Below are 16,612 nucleotides of genomic sequence, written 5' to 3'. Positions count from 1 at the left end.
TTTCCTCCTGCTTCAGAGGAAAAGGAAAAAAAGAAAAGAAAAAATCCAATCTATTTCCTTGCAATGAAACATTATTTACCATTTTCAGTGACCTGCACAGTGTGACCCAGATCATAAGCAGTATGTGGTTTCAGTTGGAAGACCCTTCAACATACATTTTAATATACAGCCTTGAGCCCTCATCAGCCTTCAACAGAGGAGTTGCACTGGGAGTCTTCACCACTTGCACTGTTATTTGAAGAGCATGTTCTTTCAGCAGTTTTCCTTGCTGAGCTATTTTTAGCTTGAATGTATTCCCCAAACCAGTTCTTTGCCCAGCTGCAAGGCAAAGCAGAAGCAAGAGCAAGCTGTAGTGCTGCTCACACTGACACTGCTACCAAAAGAAACACTCAACTGCAGATTAACAGCATGTCTTTGGATGAATAATCACTTGTACTTTTGTCACCTAAATATTACAATAATATTAAATATGAAATATTACAATTCTGTTACAAACAGGATAGATTCTCTACATAGCAGTTCTGTTAAACCAGAATGAGGGAGAAGATGGAAGGGAGAGGAGAAGGCTCCTGTTCCAAAATAAACAGCTATTACATTTACACCTTAATCTAGGGGCATTAGTTCTTGTATATTAACTAACACCTCAACTGAAAATGAAAACCCTTATGTTGTGTCAGACCTGGAATGTGCCACCACATTCTCCAAGAGTCTTTAACTGCATATTGTATGAGGTATGAAAGCAAAAGCCTCCTGAAGGTGATGGAAAGATGCTCAGCATCTTCACTGAACTTGCAGCAGGCCTTTGAACTGAGAGACTGGCTCTGCTCTCCAACTGTGTCTGGTCTTTGTTCCTCACACATTGAGAAAACTATGAAACCAAAGGTCAAATGCAGCAGGGCTTTCACAGGTGGTGAAAACAGTAAAGGCTTCTCCATCTGAATCTTCTCACATAATTAGATCCTGGCTCTGTTGATGTATTTCAGCCCACACAGTGTTTATCACCAAGTAGCACTAGGCAATAGCAAACCTATCACAGGATGCGGGTCGTTCAGGGACAGTGGGTTATGACACAAGAGTCATGCTCTATGTAGTTCCTATTCCAGCTGAAATCTGACCTCCTCATTGCAGGGCTTATATCACAAAGATTATAACAAGGAACAACTGCAATTGCCTGGGAGATGAGTGACAACATAATTAACTGAACTCTTGATGAACTGCAGCCTTGAAAACCCAAGAGAACTAAAGGCCAAACAAATGAATATGATATGTAATTAAGGCAAGATACATGGCTTCTGCATTTTTTATACCTTTAAAGTATATTTAAAAGGATCTTTTACTAGACACCCAAAGGCAATTTTCTTATTTGAGTGCAAAAAATAGTTTGTCTTCCTTCATAAACAGATATTGGGCAATTTTAAAGCAGTCAAGTTTTTGCATGCAACTCACAATCTATGACATCAGCTCACCCTTCTCATACTGCTATTCAGCCTCCTTACTATCAGAGAATGGCAGCAACTACCATAACCTTGTTATAGAAATGCTGGCATGTCACTCAGCTACCACTTTTTATATGCTCTAGAATTACCTTGGGGTAAAAACAAGTCTGTGTCTCAGTGTCTACCTTCTAATTTTGTACAGTCTGTAAAAGGCAAGTCCCTCCTACCAAAGATTTACTACTACTCATAATTGTACATTGCAGGCTGCACTGCCACAGTGCAATGTGTGGGTGACAAAGCTTTGGCACATATCCCCTTCACAGATACTTACAGGAAAGATGAAAATAAGTCTCTTGTTGAACATGATGTTCTGGTAACAGAGGGACCAATTTCAGAGACAGAGTCGTTGTCTCTTGATGGGCAGCAGGCACAAGCTGCTTTATGAGGAGAAAGTACAGGGGACTTCCATTTCTCTCTCTTTGCCTGGACTGGAGCTCTCTCAGCAGGATCCTCCCCACTACCCACTCCCCAACTCTATCTGCAAAACTACCTGTGACAAGAGACAATCAATGCGACTGCTGCTGGCTACAGCTCACTTAGTGAAGGCTGAATTGATCACTTACTTGTTAGTCAAGTCCACAGGCACACACACGTGTCCAAGTCTACCCAGTCTACCCCTCTGATACCAAAATCACATGGATCTAAGTAAGAGCAAAACCAAGATTCTAAAGTATATCTTTTGGCTTCAGCTACAAATCTGAAAGAAATTCAGTCTTGTGAGAATCACACACAGATACGGTGCAACAGACTACATGCAAATATATAATTGGGAAATTAATACATTTCGCTGATGAATAAGAAACCCCATGAACCAAGAATGTGAGCTTTTTTTTACACTGAATTCTGCTGAATGCTTGTCAAGGTCTGCCAGGTAGGTGAGACTGCAGACTAATCAAAGGAGCTAAAAGCAAGGACTGTCCGAGGGATGGGAAGTCAGCAGAGCCCCATGTGTATACAAGTGGCCTGTACCCTGGCTGGGTATCGCTCTTATCAGCTATCTTGTGCCCGTACCTGCAAGCCCACAGCTTGCTGTGGCTTTGCTGAAGTGCATTTCCCACAACGAACAAAGCAGACACTGCTGAGGTTAGCTATGAGGACAGAGAACTTGGCAATGTTTCCCGCTTGTAGAACATATTGATGCATTGCCCATCTGATAGCAGACCTTGAGATCCTAGTGACACGCAAATCCTCAGACCACCGAGGATTCAGTCATCTGTAACAGTCCTATGCTACCAACCTTGGGGTAATGCTGGTCCCAAGACACTAATTCCCTTGAATGAGAAGGGCACAGCCTGAGTGCGCGAAGTAAATATTGATCTATTGATCAGCAGTCACAGGCACATGTTCATCAGCCCAATGACTCAAACACGTGCCCTTGCTCCAGAGGGGACAAGCAATTAGTGGTTTTCCCCTTGAAGCTGATCGCAGCATCTGCACGTGTTGAAGGTGGCAGTTAGCAGGACCTCAAGCTGGACTTGCGTGGCAGAGGGCTGTGGTCCACCCCACCAGATCAGCCAACAGAGACTTCCCCAGCCATTGAGCTGGTCAGGGCAGTGCTCATTATCTCCCTGGGCAGCCTATTCTGCTACAATTATTCACTGCATATAGATGTCAAGGGAAACAGACAGATAAACACAGATTTATTGCTCCTCTCAGGGCCAGCATGGAGTATTCAGGAACATCACAGGATTCCCATGTGCACATTGAATGGAGAAAGCAAATACCCTGAGGCCATGTGCAGACTCTCAGCACCCAAGGTACTTTGTGACTGAGAGTGCACGTGGCCATACCTGCTGGGTGTTCCTGGGGCAAACCACAGGTGACCGAGCTACACTGCAACAACCTGCTCCTCTCATCTTCAAGAGTAACACAGCAGAGGACATGGGAACAGGAAAAGGCTATGGCTTCTGAGATATGGCAGTATATATACACATTCAGTTGTCTTTCTGAGTCCAAATTACTGGAGTAAAAATTCTAATGGTAATCTGAAAACACCCTTAGAAGACTCCCTAAACTTCAAACAGCTGCAGACCTGGTGCGTGAAGGTTTATGCTCACTGTGCACAGAACAATAACACAAAACCCTTCTTTTTCCAAACTTAAGAAATAGCAGTCCATGTAATGATGCATGTCCAACTTATGGTGACTGCTCTAGCACGATTGGAAAACAGGTTTTGGTCTCTATCCAAACTTGCAGCATCACTGACACCTGTACACCGAACTCTGAATTGTATCCAAACATCATTTACAGGAAAGCTCCACTGGTACCTCCAGTTCTGCTCAGTTTCCCTGAGGCAGCTGCAGTCACCTCCGCTGAGGTGCTGCCAGTTCAACTCTGCTTACTTCTACTCTTGGCAACCTTTGGTTTGAGCTAATGGGAAGCAAATTCCTCGAGTGGATACTCTTTGACATGAGACAGTGGCAATATCAGTGATAGTCCAGGCATTTACATCATGGGGGATATGAACAGAGATGAGAATTGCCTGCAAGTTACTTGAGAGTTTTTAAGGAAGCTTGTTTCAAAACCCTTCCAAAAATGACTGGCCCTGCAGAGGTGCTCAGAGGGAGACATACTGCTGCCCAAGAACACAACAGCATCAACTGGATACTTTTCCAAAAAGCAAGAACTAAATAGCTAAATTTCAATCAACTGAAAAGAAACCATTACTGTGACACAACACAAATGCACTATTACACAACCAGAGCTTACGATCACCTTGCTGAGATGAATCCCACATGGAGTCAAGTACTTAAGTGAAAAAAACAACAGAAAGCACAAGACTCACCCAACCACTTCCAAGTCCACATCTACGTTGCAGCAGTGCTGGAGCCCACCTCAGACCTTCAAATGACTCCTACAACCAGAGGTGCTGAGCAGCATGACCACAGGAGATGACCTTGCAACCACCCTCAGGTGCACCTTCAGTGAACCTGCAGGTAATTAGCCAGGATTCTGCTTCAAAATGGCCTGCAGCTGCTTAACACAATATTTTCTCTGTGCAAAGCTTGTGGAGAACATGCACAGTACCCTGAGGGCTCAGTGTTTAGCTTTCACAAAGGCTCCTTCATGGCAGGTACCTGCTTTGCTCTCCAGGACCACACACTGCTGTAATGTAGTTGGATGATAATTCTTGTTCAGATGGAGTTTGTTTCTTTTAAACATAGGAGATTTGAGCATCCCCTCTGTAGAGCCTTGGTCTGTCAGTCATTGCTTGCTGGCCTGCACTCCCTGGCAGCGGTGTGAGGAGACTTGGCCGCCATTCCCCCATCGGGGTTTCTCTGCGGCCTGGCACTGTTCCTGAGGCCACGGCGCTGCCTCTCCACAGGGCCAGACGGCCACCTTCAGAGGAATTGCAGCCAGCATAATGCACTCTCAGTGTTTTCTGTCAGAGGCACTTTTAAAAGCTTCAGAGAAAAATATGAAATAAATATCCCAAATAGAGCACTTGTTGCTCAGGAGAGCACGTGGAGCCTCACAGTGCCCAGAGATCAGCTCACACAAGCTCACACTCTTCTGAAACAGTTTCTTACTTAAAAACTCCCTTTGAGATAGATGCACGTTTCTGATGGGTAATCTGTAGCTTCCCCTGTGTTATGCTGAGCCACTGACCTGACAGGAGCCCTTAGAAGTGTGTTTGTCTTTTGCTCATTCCAAGCCTGGCTGCAGACAAGTTCTGAGGGAAGTCTGTGGGATCAAGGGAGACTCTGAGTCCCCTTCTGAGGAGATAAGATGTGGCTGGGGCAGCCTAGACTTCTGTGGGGGGCAGTTGAGGAGCTCAAGCAGGACAGGCTCTGCTCGCCCAGTAAATACCTACAGCAGCAGCTACTTTCTGCCATGATGGATGATAAGACAAGGCAGTGTGTTCTGCAAGCATGTGTCCTCCTCTCTGGATGTAGAAAGGGCCCTCTTGCAGCAAGGGATTCTCAGGTCCTAACTGACTACAGCACAGCTCAGCTGATACGTGGCCCCTTGGCCCTTGCTCACCCAGCTAGGGCGTGCTGCCCTCGTGACAATCAGCAGCCCTCAGTGGAGGCATCTGGAGTCCTTCACCTTCACCAACTCACACTGTTTGCTGGGAGTTAAGCCATTACACAAGAGAGCTCTCACAGGGAGAAAGAGAACCAAAGGGGTTTCTGTGCAGAGGGGGTCTTCTCCTGAACAGAAAAAATGATAGAAACAAACCATCCCTACACCGTGGTAGCAGCAATATCAATAATGTTGCAACTTCTCATTTGATCACAACTCTCTCTGTATTTGGTGTTGTCACTCTACCTTCAGCTTCCCAAAATCCTGTTAGAATTTTGTTTATAAGTCCACATCTAGTTCCATGATGATGACAAAAAGCTTTAAAGCGTTGCCTGCACCTTTGAAAAACTCAGGAAAAAAAATGCAATGCCCTCTCTCAATGCAATGTGTGTGTGTAAATATGTATGTCGGTGGGTATCTGCACTTGTTCCTTTGTGGGTAAGGCTGAGCATGCACACAGAAGTATGTTGTCATCTCTGGCACCTACCATGTATTTATCAAAGCCAAAAGGGAAGTGGGATTTTAAATAATTATCCACCATACACATGACAACTATACTTATATATATGTGTATGTATATAAATACAGAGCATTCATATACGTATGCATTCTGATGCTGCTTTAATGATTTCTGTTAGGCTTTTAATCCCCCAGTTTAAAAGGGGCCTCTGTATGCAATGTACGGATTCTGGGACAATCTATAAGTCTCACATGGAAAGGCTGTAATTAAGAATGGCTTGAGAGAGAGGCACCTGAGCAGCAGGTCAGGTGGACCTTTCATTTGCAGATAAGCTCTCCAAATAATTCATTCTTGCTTCATTTATATTAGAAAATGCACATTCATCTCTTTCAAACAAAATCCAGCCAGAGTTATATCATTTCTGAGACATACAGGGAAAGGAGTAAGGAGGGAAGAGTCCAAGGGTATCAGGAATTACAAATACAGGTTTAAAGCCTTAGGGCATTTCAGCATCACTCGTGTTTCAGTCTGGATTATGGCAAGTTCCACTGCTTCCAAAGAGAAATCCAGAGACTAGGAAAAAACTCTTAGGTAATACAAAATGTTAGGTAGGAAGAATGAGAGTTAGGCTGTAGGTATTTCTAAGCACAAGAGCTCATCATCTTAATTTTTCTGGTGGTGTGAATCTGGTATGTAGTTGTGATACCTTTGTCTTGCCCAAGATGACAGCTTTCCCATTAGAAATTAATTAGAAAAGGATATGGAGTTGCATTCATGTTTTGGGCTGTTGGTCTAACAACATATGAATAGAGAGTTGATTTTTGAAGGTACATTTGATAAGGCTTACAAAACAAGAAGAAATTAGAATCAGGTACTTTTACTAGTTCTTTTACAGCCTGTTAACAGTAACTTCATTTTTTCATTCCCTGTATATTTGATAAAATGTAGATCTTGTATAGCATGACCGTATAATCATTCCTTTATTTGCTAAACATAGTAGAGAGATAACTACCGCAGCAGGGGTTTGCAGTGTGGTCCCTGCTCTGAGCATTTCTTTGTCTCTGTAACTTCATCTCTGGCTTGGCAACATCTGCTGGAGAGGAGACGATGAGAATCCTTAAGGTTGCCAGAACACAGGCCAGAAGGCATCATAAACTCTTTCCGATCTGTTTGCTGGATTATTACTTGAAAGCTAGCAAATGCAGCTAGCCTGCATTTTGTGTGTGTGTGTGTCTGTCTGCTTAGGGGAGGGGTTCAATTACCTGAGATTCTCTGCAGATATTAGCAGTGTCTCGTGGGGAAGTCTCATTTAGTATGCAGAAAAAAAAAAATCACTATGGCAGTGATCATATGATTTGAAGACTCAATCCTGAAGCAGCACTACTGAAAAGGGGAGGTGAAACTGCATAAGACACTCTGTTCAGACAGCATGAGGCTGTGAGCATTTTATTCAGCAGGCAGGAGCAGAGCTGCTGGATTGGTTTGTTAGATGTGTAGTCAGGAAACCAGAGGAAAGCTTTATTTCTGGCAAGTCTGCATTTTGTCAGGATGCACCACTGGTGTTATTAGAAAAAAAGGAAGCTCGTTGCTATGTGAGATTCAAAGGAAAAGGTGGTGATAGCTGCAGAAGACCACTGTGAAACTCATTTGATAACCACCTTAAATACCTCCTCAAGAGTGAGTTTAACCATTGGAGAGCACAGAGAGCACAGGTTCCAACTGACTGTCCGGAAAGTATGGTGAAAAGGATGGAGGTTCTGAGGAAGCATTTCACTGACAGCAGAGCAAACTAGAAGAGAACTTCTACCTGCATTGCTGACATTCAGGAAAAATAATATAAGAAAGCACTCTGGTGCTGGGATTCTTGTATTTTTTTTTTTTTCTTCCTGAGTCCTGGAGAGGGATTGTGTAGTCCCCTCCTGAGGAAAACACCAGCCAGAACTCTGAATACTGCAGACTTTCCAGAGAACAGGCATGGTACAAAATGTGATTTTGGTGTTTTTCCGCAGGCGACTCAGCCAAAGACCTGCTGTTGAGGAGCTAGAAAGAAGAAATATACTTAAACGTGAGTATTTTTTTTCCCTGAAGTATTTTATATGTGTTTGTTGAAACCAACAACTGCATTTCTAGAACTTCTGGCTTTTAAATAGAAAAATTCATTCACTGGGACTAGTCTCTGTTCCTAAAACTTAATTTTTCACATGTCCTGGGATTCAAATACTGCAGGAATCAGGATTTACACTTTGATACAGGTCTGCAATTTAGTACAGAAAAGAATTACTTGCTCAAATTCAGGCTTTCAAATACTTTTCATTCTGATTACTGTGAGACAGATGTCCAAGTAGGAAATACAATCGTAGTGTCACACAGTGCAATGAGAATTGGAGTGCATTTTCAAGATGTGGACTGTCATGGCAAACCATACACTGAATACCACTAAGGCTGATGTGGAATGGAGAAAGCACCCTTCTAGAGGTGTGATTCTCCTAGCAAGTACATTTCTTTACCTCATTAGAGACTTGCCCAAAGACAAGTCAAAGAATGATTATTCTGAGATATTAGTTATTAGAGAGGAATGTTCTCAGCACCTCTAAAGTACACAGAAACTTGAAACTCTAAAGATCAGTATTCTGACCTGGGGATCCAACAAGTGATGAACATAATCCCTTTCCTTAAAAGTGCTGGGAACTTTTCCTTCAAAGTTAGGGGAAGGTAAGAGAGAGCTATGACATCATCTCCATTAATGGTTTCAGACAGAAATGGGGAGGCCATCTGCTTAAAGGAAAAGTATATTACTTCTGTTATTTTCATGGTCTATTTAGTGTTGAAATACAAAAACCAGAATAATGTGAACAATAGCTTGTTTCTCATTAAATGAGCGTCAAACATAAAGCCACATAAGTTTGTATCATACAAGCAACGCTGCCTGTGCTATTTAATTTTTAATTATTAATGTGATTGTAATTTGCTAGGAAAAAGTTTGCTCCATTTTGTTGTTGCCTAAAATTTAATGTCTCAGGACCTTCTTAGTAGTTCATAGAAAAAACTTATGTACGTGCCATTGAAGTTACTGTGGGTTTCATTTCAGTTTTAGCACAAAGGAACGCCACAGACAACTCATGTGTGTCGATACGTTCAGTACTGTTCCAGTGCAGGCATGGCACATGTTACATTAGATCTAACATGAGGATAGCTGAATGAGAAACAGCACACATCCTTTGCAAATGTGAATAGATGAACTTGGCCAAACTTCACCTGTTATTTACTGCAAGAGACAAGAAAAAAACCATAAATCCAAGATTCTGAAACATGTGGGGCCAGATTTTCAAAGTCAGTACCTAAGATCTCTGAAAATCTGGTTCTTTGTTGTTTTTTTTTTTCCTGGCTCAGGGAGAGCTGATCTCTACTGAAAAAAATCTGTTCCTTTATGTTTACTTTTTGAAGTGTGCTGGTTACATCCTTAATCTGGGTTAAACTGACCAGCTTTAATAATAAAAAAGTTTGAATACATTCATATAATGAGCTTAGAGAGAGATAAAGCAGAAAGAAGATAAAGCAGAATTAAAGATATTTCCTGAATGCCAGCTACACATACTGGTCCAGATTTGTATCTCATTTAAAGAGCTCTCAGCATGGAGCAAATTTATTGACTTCAGTTGAGTTGCTCAGGCTTTCCACAGGTTCAGCTGAGATCAGACCCACTTCTGTTTTATTTACCTCTTCCATTATATAAAAAGCTAGGTGTGTTGTAAAGAGCTAAGGCCATCCCTTCCTTAGCTTTATCAGCTGCAATCTTAAAAGGCTGGACATGCAACAACTCTTGTCAATTCATGTTTTAAGCAAACCTGGAAATTAGTAAAGTCTACTTTTATTAATAAGGATATCAACATTCTTGTTATGGACTTTAAAAACACCCGTGTTGGGTCTGACATCCGTGGCAGCATAAATGCCCTTTAGTGTATGCACTCCTCCAGGTTGTAAGGGTTTATACAGTTGGATCATTAAGTTTTCTAACAACTTTCATGTCCACAAAGCATAGTGCTAAGGGAAGCAATGCTACCCCCAAAGCTAAGGACTAACTCACATTTGTACAACTCCACCAAAATGAGAAGCATGTTACAAGTGCCTAAGTGCAACCACTATGTTATTGTAAAACAAATCTCAGTAAGATCATAACAAGTGACTTTTTATCTGCCTTCCTTAGAAGGATATTTCTGAGATAAAAGAATACTTAAAAAGCAAACTCGAAGTCAACACTTGCTTACAAGTATGTCCTTTAACTACAGAAACACTGCTGGTTTACCACAAAGCATGAAAAGCATATGAACTAAAATCACAACCCAGGTGCTCACATGTTCTGCTTGCATTTAATAGAAAGCTGAAGTTCACATTCAAGGAGGCAGCACCCCTGAAAACACACTGTGCAATCCCTGGTTCATTCTTAACATCAGGAATTGTTTTGGTGTCACGAACAGCTCAGAGTTCCCTGAATAACTCCCAGAACAGCAAAATGAATTACAGCCCTGCACGTGCCACGTCGTAATTGGGAGCATCTCCCTACTGAGATGTACAAACCCAGCCCTCATTAATGAATGGACCTGAGCATAGGCAGAATGATGTTGATGGGAAAAATCTCTCCAGTTTGTCTGTAACAATGCTTGAGTTTTATAACAAGCATTTCCTAACAAAGCGTGGTTTATTTTTCCTGAAAGAATGATTTATTTCTTGAAGCTGAGAATAAGCACTGGACCTGAGTAAAGGTCTCAGAGAAATGGGTCATTATACACGTTCAGAATATTTGGAAAAGCATTTTTTTGTGTATTTGTGGTTTTCCTTTAGGAATTCTCTCAGTTCATATCACAGTCATATCTTAAAAAGGCACTATGCCACAGAAAATTATCTTCTTTTAATATAAATATATAGAAAGGAATAGCTACCCTAAAAGAGGTGAATTAAAACTCAGTTAAGCGTAGTAGGAACTTCTTGCAGATATGTCTACATCTTACAATACACTCTACTTTCAAAAACCTCTTTTCTTTTTAAAGATACCAGACTTCAATAGCTGCTCATCCCTGACAGAGCACTAATTTTAGCTGCCCTATTCTCTTTGAAATTTGTGCGCCCTCCCACCAAATTGTAACACAGCACATTTGGGGTTCACTTGACTTACATTCTTACTATAGCCAGTTGTAGCTATGCACTACTATGTTATCTTCAATAGACACTGATGACTGCATTTCAGTGTAATCTAATGAGTGTAAAAATAAGAGAGAAGAATGCTTCATTACTGAAAATATCACTTTGGAAGCCCATCTGCTGTGCTAGTGATTTTTTGAGGCGTGTTAAAAAAAATCACATGTGCTTTGACACTGGACATATCTACTGGCAATGGTACAATCAGCTTCACTGTAGTATCCAGAGAATCCCAGAATTAAACATTTTTTCTCTAGGCTCTCAGCTTTGTTCAGGTCACAGGCTCAGTTTAATTTAGTAACAGATAGTACTAGAAATAGAAACGCCATTAACTCGTTTCCTAAGGCAAAGGATATATTTCATGCAGTGTTACAGCACTCTGGTCTATTTTTAGACCCAGCGTGTAGGAGTTATCACGGCTTGAATGTTAATAGGCACAACACACAAAAGCAAGCTAGCTTAGGTTAGAATGGAACACCACAAAAGAAAACTCTGTGAGGATAAAGAGGTTCGAATCTCAGTGGCCTATCCTGAATAGCAGAGGAAAAAAGCACACAATTCAAAGATAACTACTATGGTAGCATGACCATCTAAAGATGTAGCCTGAGAAGAAGGCTATACAAGAAAGAACATGCTTTCCCTGGAGCTGCTGCAGTCTTTTCAGCATCTAACAAAAATGAATGGCCCCAGTAATATGGAGAATAAAAAATGATGATGGACTATGGAATATTTTGATTTTCCTTCTAAAGTTTGTACAATGGGAGAGTGGATGTGGCTGCTGCTGTTTTATTAAGTATCCTTGCAGCTGGAGTTTAGAGCACAGGAAAAGCTAATCTTGGCACCAGTATGTTGCCCTTACAGAGAAGTAACTGTATGTTCTAACAGAGAACCAGAATGATGTATGAACTAACAAGACATACGACTAGGAACCAGATACTAACTTGTCTGCACTCTGATTTTTATTGCCTGAAACTTTGGAAAACACCAGTCCTCCTCATAAGGACCTTTTTATTTTTTATGTTCTCTGCAGAACGGAATGATCAAACAGAGCAGGAAGAAAGAAGAGAAATCAAACAGAGACTGACAAGAAAGGTAAAATCTTGCAACATCTTCTATTATTTTTAGAAATTTGGCAAAGCTAATGTAACATCAGCCAGACATGGAGGTCGTTGTTTCACAAAACCAGCCTTAATATACATCCTCCTGAGCAGTGCCCAAGATACTGGTGTCTAGTAACATGAATTATAAAAGTATCTACCTTAGCTCAGCTAACTGAGACTTAGTAGAGTATTTACATATAAACTTTAAATCAGAACATGGGTATTTGCATGTACATTGCATTTCTTGCAACTGTATTGCTAGAAAAGGACTACCCCACACTTTGAAGCAATCAGTAGCAGAGCTGACTCCCAGCTGAGCACCAGGTGTGCTCCCACAATGACTTTCTCTTTGCATTTAAGGTATTCCCAGAGTCAGAACTGGATCTTGTCAATTTTCTGTTCCTAAGAATCCCAATGAGAATTAAAGCCAAACTGAAATTCTTACAGTGGGTCCAGTCCTGAAAACCTTTCACAGACTGCAGTAGAAAACCCCTACAACATGTGACATTATACACAAATCATAAATTCATTATGATTCCTTTACAAATTGTAAATGCATTTTATCAATATCCAGGTTAAAATATTTTCTTTCATCCATTATAAGGCCACTCTGCTGTAGCCCACAACTCCATATAAACCATTATCACTCTCCTAACAATCCCCTGTAGGACTATTTCCCTGTAATTTCCAAGGGTTGGGGTTGTCTCCATATACAGAAATGCATGCCAAGCTAAGATGGAAAACAGAAAATGTTGCATGTTTTACTGACATATTTGGTATTAACACTGGTTCTGTTTTACAAAACTATTGAATACAGCTTAACCAGAGACCTACAGTTGATGAACTAAGAGACAGAAAAATCCTGATTCGATTTAGTGATTATGTGGAAGTGGCAAAAGCACAGGACTACGACAGGAGAGCAGATAAACCATGGACAAGACTATCAGCAGCAGACAAGGTACTGACATAATTAACATGACTTATTACTGCTTTCTATTTTGTCTATAGCAATACATCAGAATTTGCAAAGACAATTAACCTTCAGGACATTTAATCTCTGTAAATGTTACTGTTATTTTTCATGCTGAAAACACACTGGCCAGTGCAGACTGTCATAAAACCTGCTATTTATTAAAATGCCTGTTTAGTACTATAAAGTCTTCTACCTGCCCATCACATTATTAAATTTCTTAATGCTTTAGAGCAGCAACTCCAAAGCATTTCCAGCCAATGCAGTACTAACATTTATCCTCAAACTGGAAGTTTTGTCTCAAACACGCAAACATTTCATGTCCTGTTTTTATCAGTGCTCAGCTCCCAGATCACTTGATCCCACATTTTCACAAGCACAAACAAATCCTTGTTTTTGTTCCATCACATACCAACCACAAAGCTGACTTACATCCTAATTTAACTTCCACATTTGAGTGCTTCAGTAGTACAAAAAACAGCTCAGCACGATGCCAGATAGAACACTTGCTGAATATGTTGAGAAGTTTCGGGGCTGCAGCAAGCAGAACAAGCAGGGATACTGAGATAATTGCTAGGCAAACTGGGAAATACAGGACCATTACTTACTGCTTTCTTCTGTGGTGTGGAGATCAAACACTTCACTCTCCATTCCAGTGTCTTTCCAGTAAAAAATACAACAAATGGGTTCAGAGGACTCATACAGAACAGGAATGATGCATTTCTGCTACAGCAGCTGTTCTGAGCTCACTAAGACAGTGAATAAGCTACTGTATATTAATCAAAGCAATAATGGGTTTCTGTTTTCCCTGTACGTACTGGTTATGTATTAAAATTGGGCTTTTCCTAGTTTTACTGGGTTTACATTAACTAGGCAGGTTTATAAGCTAAAAAGGAAGTGACAGAGTTCAATTGCATATACTGGTGGCAAACGTCAGGAACTCAGGGCCAGGGGTTTGACCATTGCATTTGTGACTGAAAAACTTCTTTTTCAGAGTAGGAAAATACATTAATTTTCCTTATTTTTCTTTTAATAAATGAAATCTGATTTGAAAAATGAACATGGGTAAAAGCCTCATAATTTTAAGCAGCTAAACTACAAAGTAGCAAGTATGTAAGAATCTGTGAAAGCATCAGTGTGTTCCAGTTCAGTTGCAGTTGCCATTTAACAAAAGAATGAAGTCTGGAATTTCATTATATTAAGCACCAAAAGAGAATATTCTTCTTCACTTATGGCTCTGCAACCCTATGGATGCAGGTGACAACACAGTCTGGACTGGTTTTTGCAAGTTGTAATAAGACAGTCTGATATTTGCTTAAAAAAATGACACACATTGCCATTCCATAAAAGTCAGTTGATCAAGTTCTCAGCAACTTCTCTTAATCTTTAATACATTTTAACTGGAATCTCATTACATGAGAGACAATAAGCACTGTGGTCTTATTCTCCTGTCAGAATTGCTTCTAGTAAGAAGCGACTCTGTCCCCAATCAGTAGTGAATGGTAGGACATATCCGCTCACCCATCCGTATAACCTCCATACTCAGCACCTGTGTGGGCACACCATGCTTTGCTACACCTGATACCTACTATTTCTGCTATAGAAAACTCCTGCTTTGCTCTGCAAGTCCAGTAATTTACAATGCTTATAAATACAAACTGATTTGTTAACCTTCCTCTATTTTGAATTCCTAGGCAGCAATTCGGAAAGAGCTCAATGAATACAAAAGTAATGAAATGGAGGTACATGCATCAAGCAAACATTTGACAAGGTCAGTTTTCCAGCTATTTATTCCCATTGTCTGCTAAAACCAGTCTGTCTGAATCCCAAATCTGTAGAGTATTTTTTCTTACATGCTGGATGTGGGAGAAGAAATATAAGTCACCTCTCTTCCTATTCAGAACCTGACTTTTCTGATATTTTTTGTCCTTTGATTAGCATGTCCTGAGAATGTGCACAAAACCAATCATTGCCTTTTTCTAAGTGGCAAAAAATATGAGAGACTGATTCCACAGCCACTGTTGCTTGTAAAAAGACCTTGTTAATTAGAGAAAAATTGAAACAGCAGTCAGTTATTTCCCATAATTTGTTTCTATTAGGTCTCTTGAGCAAGTCCAATTGCTTAACTGAGCTTTGGTTGTCCAATGAAACAATAGTCTAGGCAAATCACATCTACACTTGAGTTGTAAATGCAATGAACATTGAATCTAAATGTTGTATTTATGTAACTCGAGACTGTTCACACAATTGTAAGGGCCCTTGTAACATTACAGGATTTGGGCTCAATGTTGATAGCAAGACATCACTGCATTGACAGGCTGAAATATAAGAAAAACAATAGGATGGCTGCAGTTTAAGTCTGAAAATGAGATCGACCTTCTCTAATTGAAGCTATCAGAGGAGTTTAAGGAGATTATAATGATATATCTTGAAATTTGTTCAGGATATTATGAGTAAACAGGCTTCCAACCTACAATTAGTGCTAAGGCTTTACAAATGATTGGGACTTTAATTACATCTCTCAGACATAAGAATAAGTCTACAGACCAAGAATATATTTATTCTAGACAGAGTCTTAAGACTTTCATACATTAAATGGACAGTATGTCATCAGTTTTCTGAAGGATCAACTCAACATGGCATAACTCCGACAAAATAACAAGATCACTGCATATTAATAATAATAGAAATATTCTTTAGAATCTTTCTGCCAATGAAAAACTGTGGCTTAATTCCTGAAAGAAAGAAATCAACCCCACAGCTCCGTTTGCACTCACACTCCCAAAAAACTGAACTGGTTAGACTAGGCCTTGACGACTGTGACTGCACTACAGCCGTGGCATGTGTGCAGAAATGTGGTGAAAATTAAGACATAAAAGTACTGAATATTCTTCAAAATTCTTAGGATCCCTTTCAACAGAATGAATACTGTTGTTTTGGTTTTTTTTAAAGAATCTAACATAGAATTTGATTTCTTTTCAAAGTGGTTTGAAAAGCGTCTCTCATTTCTCCTAGATTTCACAGGCCATAGAAATTTTCTTCTGAGAAGAATCTGTCTTTACTTTTTGATACTGCTGCTGAACAGACATCAGGGAATATATAAGTCTTTCCCTAAAGTTCAGTCCAGGATACCTTGATGTTTATGTGAAAGAACTCTGAAGGACTCTGCAGACGAAGCCTCTGCAGCACTTACATACAGAAAGAAACACCAGAGACGTACTTCACTCTGAAGTCAGAAGAGCAATGGCCTGTGGAGTGGGATGATCTGCTGAAAAAGACTGAAGTAAAGCTACTTGAAAGAATCAACTACTCTCCTTTAGCACTTGTTTTGAACTTTTTGCAACCTATCTTGGAAAAGGAGATGTTG

At 40.4% G+C, this 16,612-nt stretch overlaps 1 protein-coding gene across 1 annotated transcript in view; it reads left to right on the top strand.

Annotated features, from left to right (window-relative positions):
• Window positions 1-15,053, top strand: part of PHACTR3 (phosphatase and actin regulator 3) — a 101,389-nt gene extending 86,336 nt beyond the window's left edge. The window contains exons 9-12 of the mRNA XM_062009452.1: window positions 7,992-8,047; window positions 12,206-12,267; window positions 13,093-13,233; window positions 14,940-15,053. Coding sequence (XP_061865436.1) covers window positions 7,992-8,047; window positions 12,206-12,267; window positions 13,093-13,233; window positions 14,940-15,053 — 373 coding nt within the window. The remainder of the gene's footprint in view (window positions 1-7,991; window positions 8,048-12,205; window positions 12,268-13,092; window positions 13,234-14,939) is intronic.
• Window positions 15,054-16,612: the final 1,559 nt, after the last annotated feature.

The sequence above is a fragment of the Colius striatus genome, chromosome 16 (genome assembly GCF_028858725.1).
Source record: "Colius striatus isolate bColStr4 chromosome 16, bColStr4.1.hap1, whole genome shotgun sequence".
NCBI lineage: Eukaryota > Metazoa > Chordata > Aves > Coliiformes > Coliidae > Colius > Colius striatus.
The sequence above is the reverse complement of the archived record's forward strand: the minus strand, read 5'-3'. Positions and strand labels throughout refer to the sequence as shown.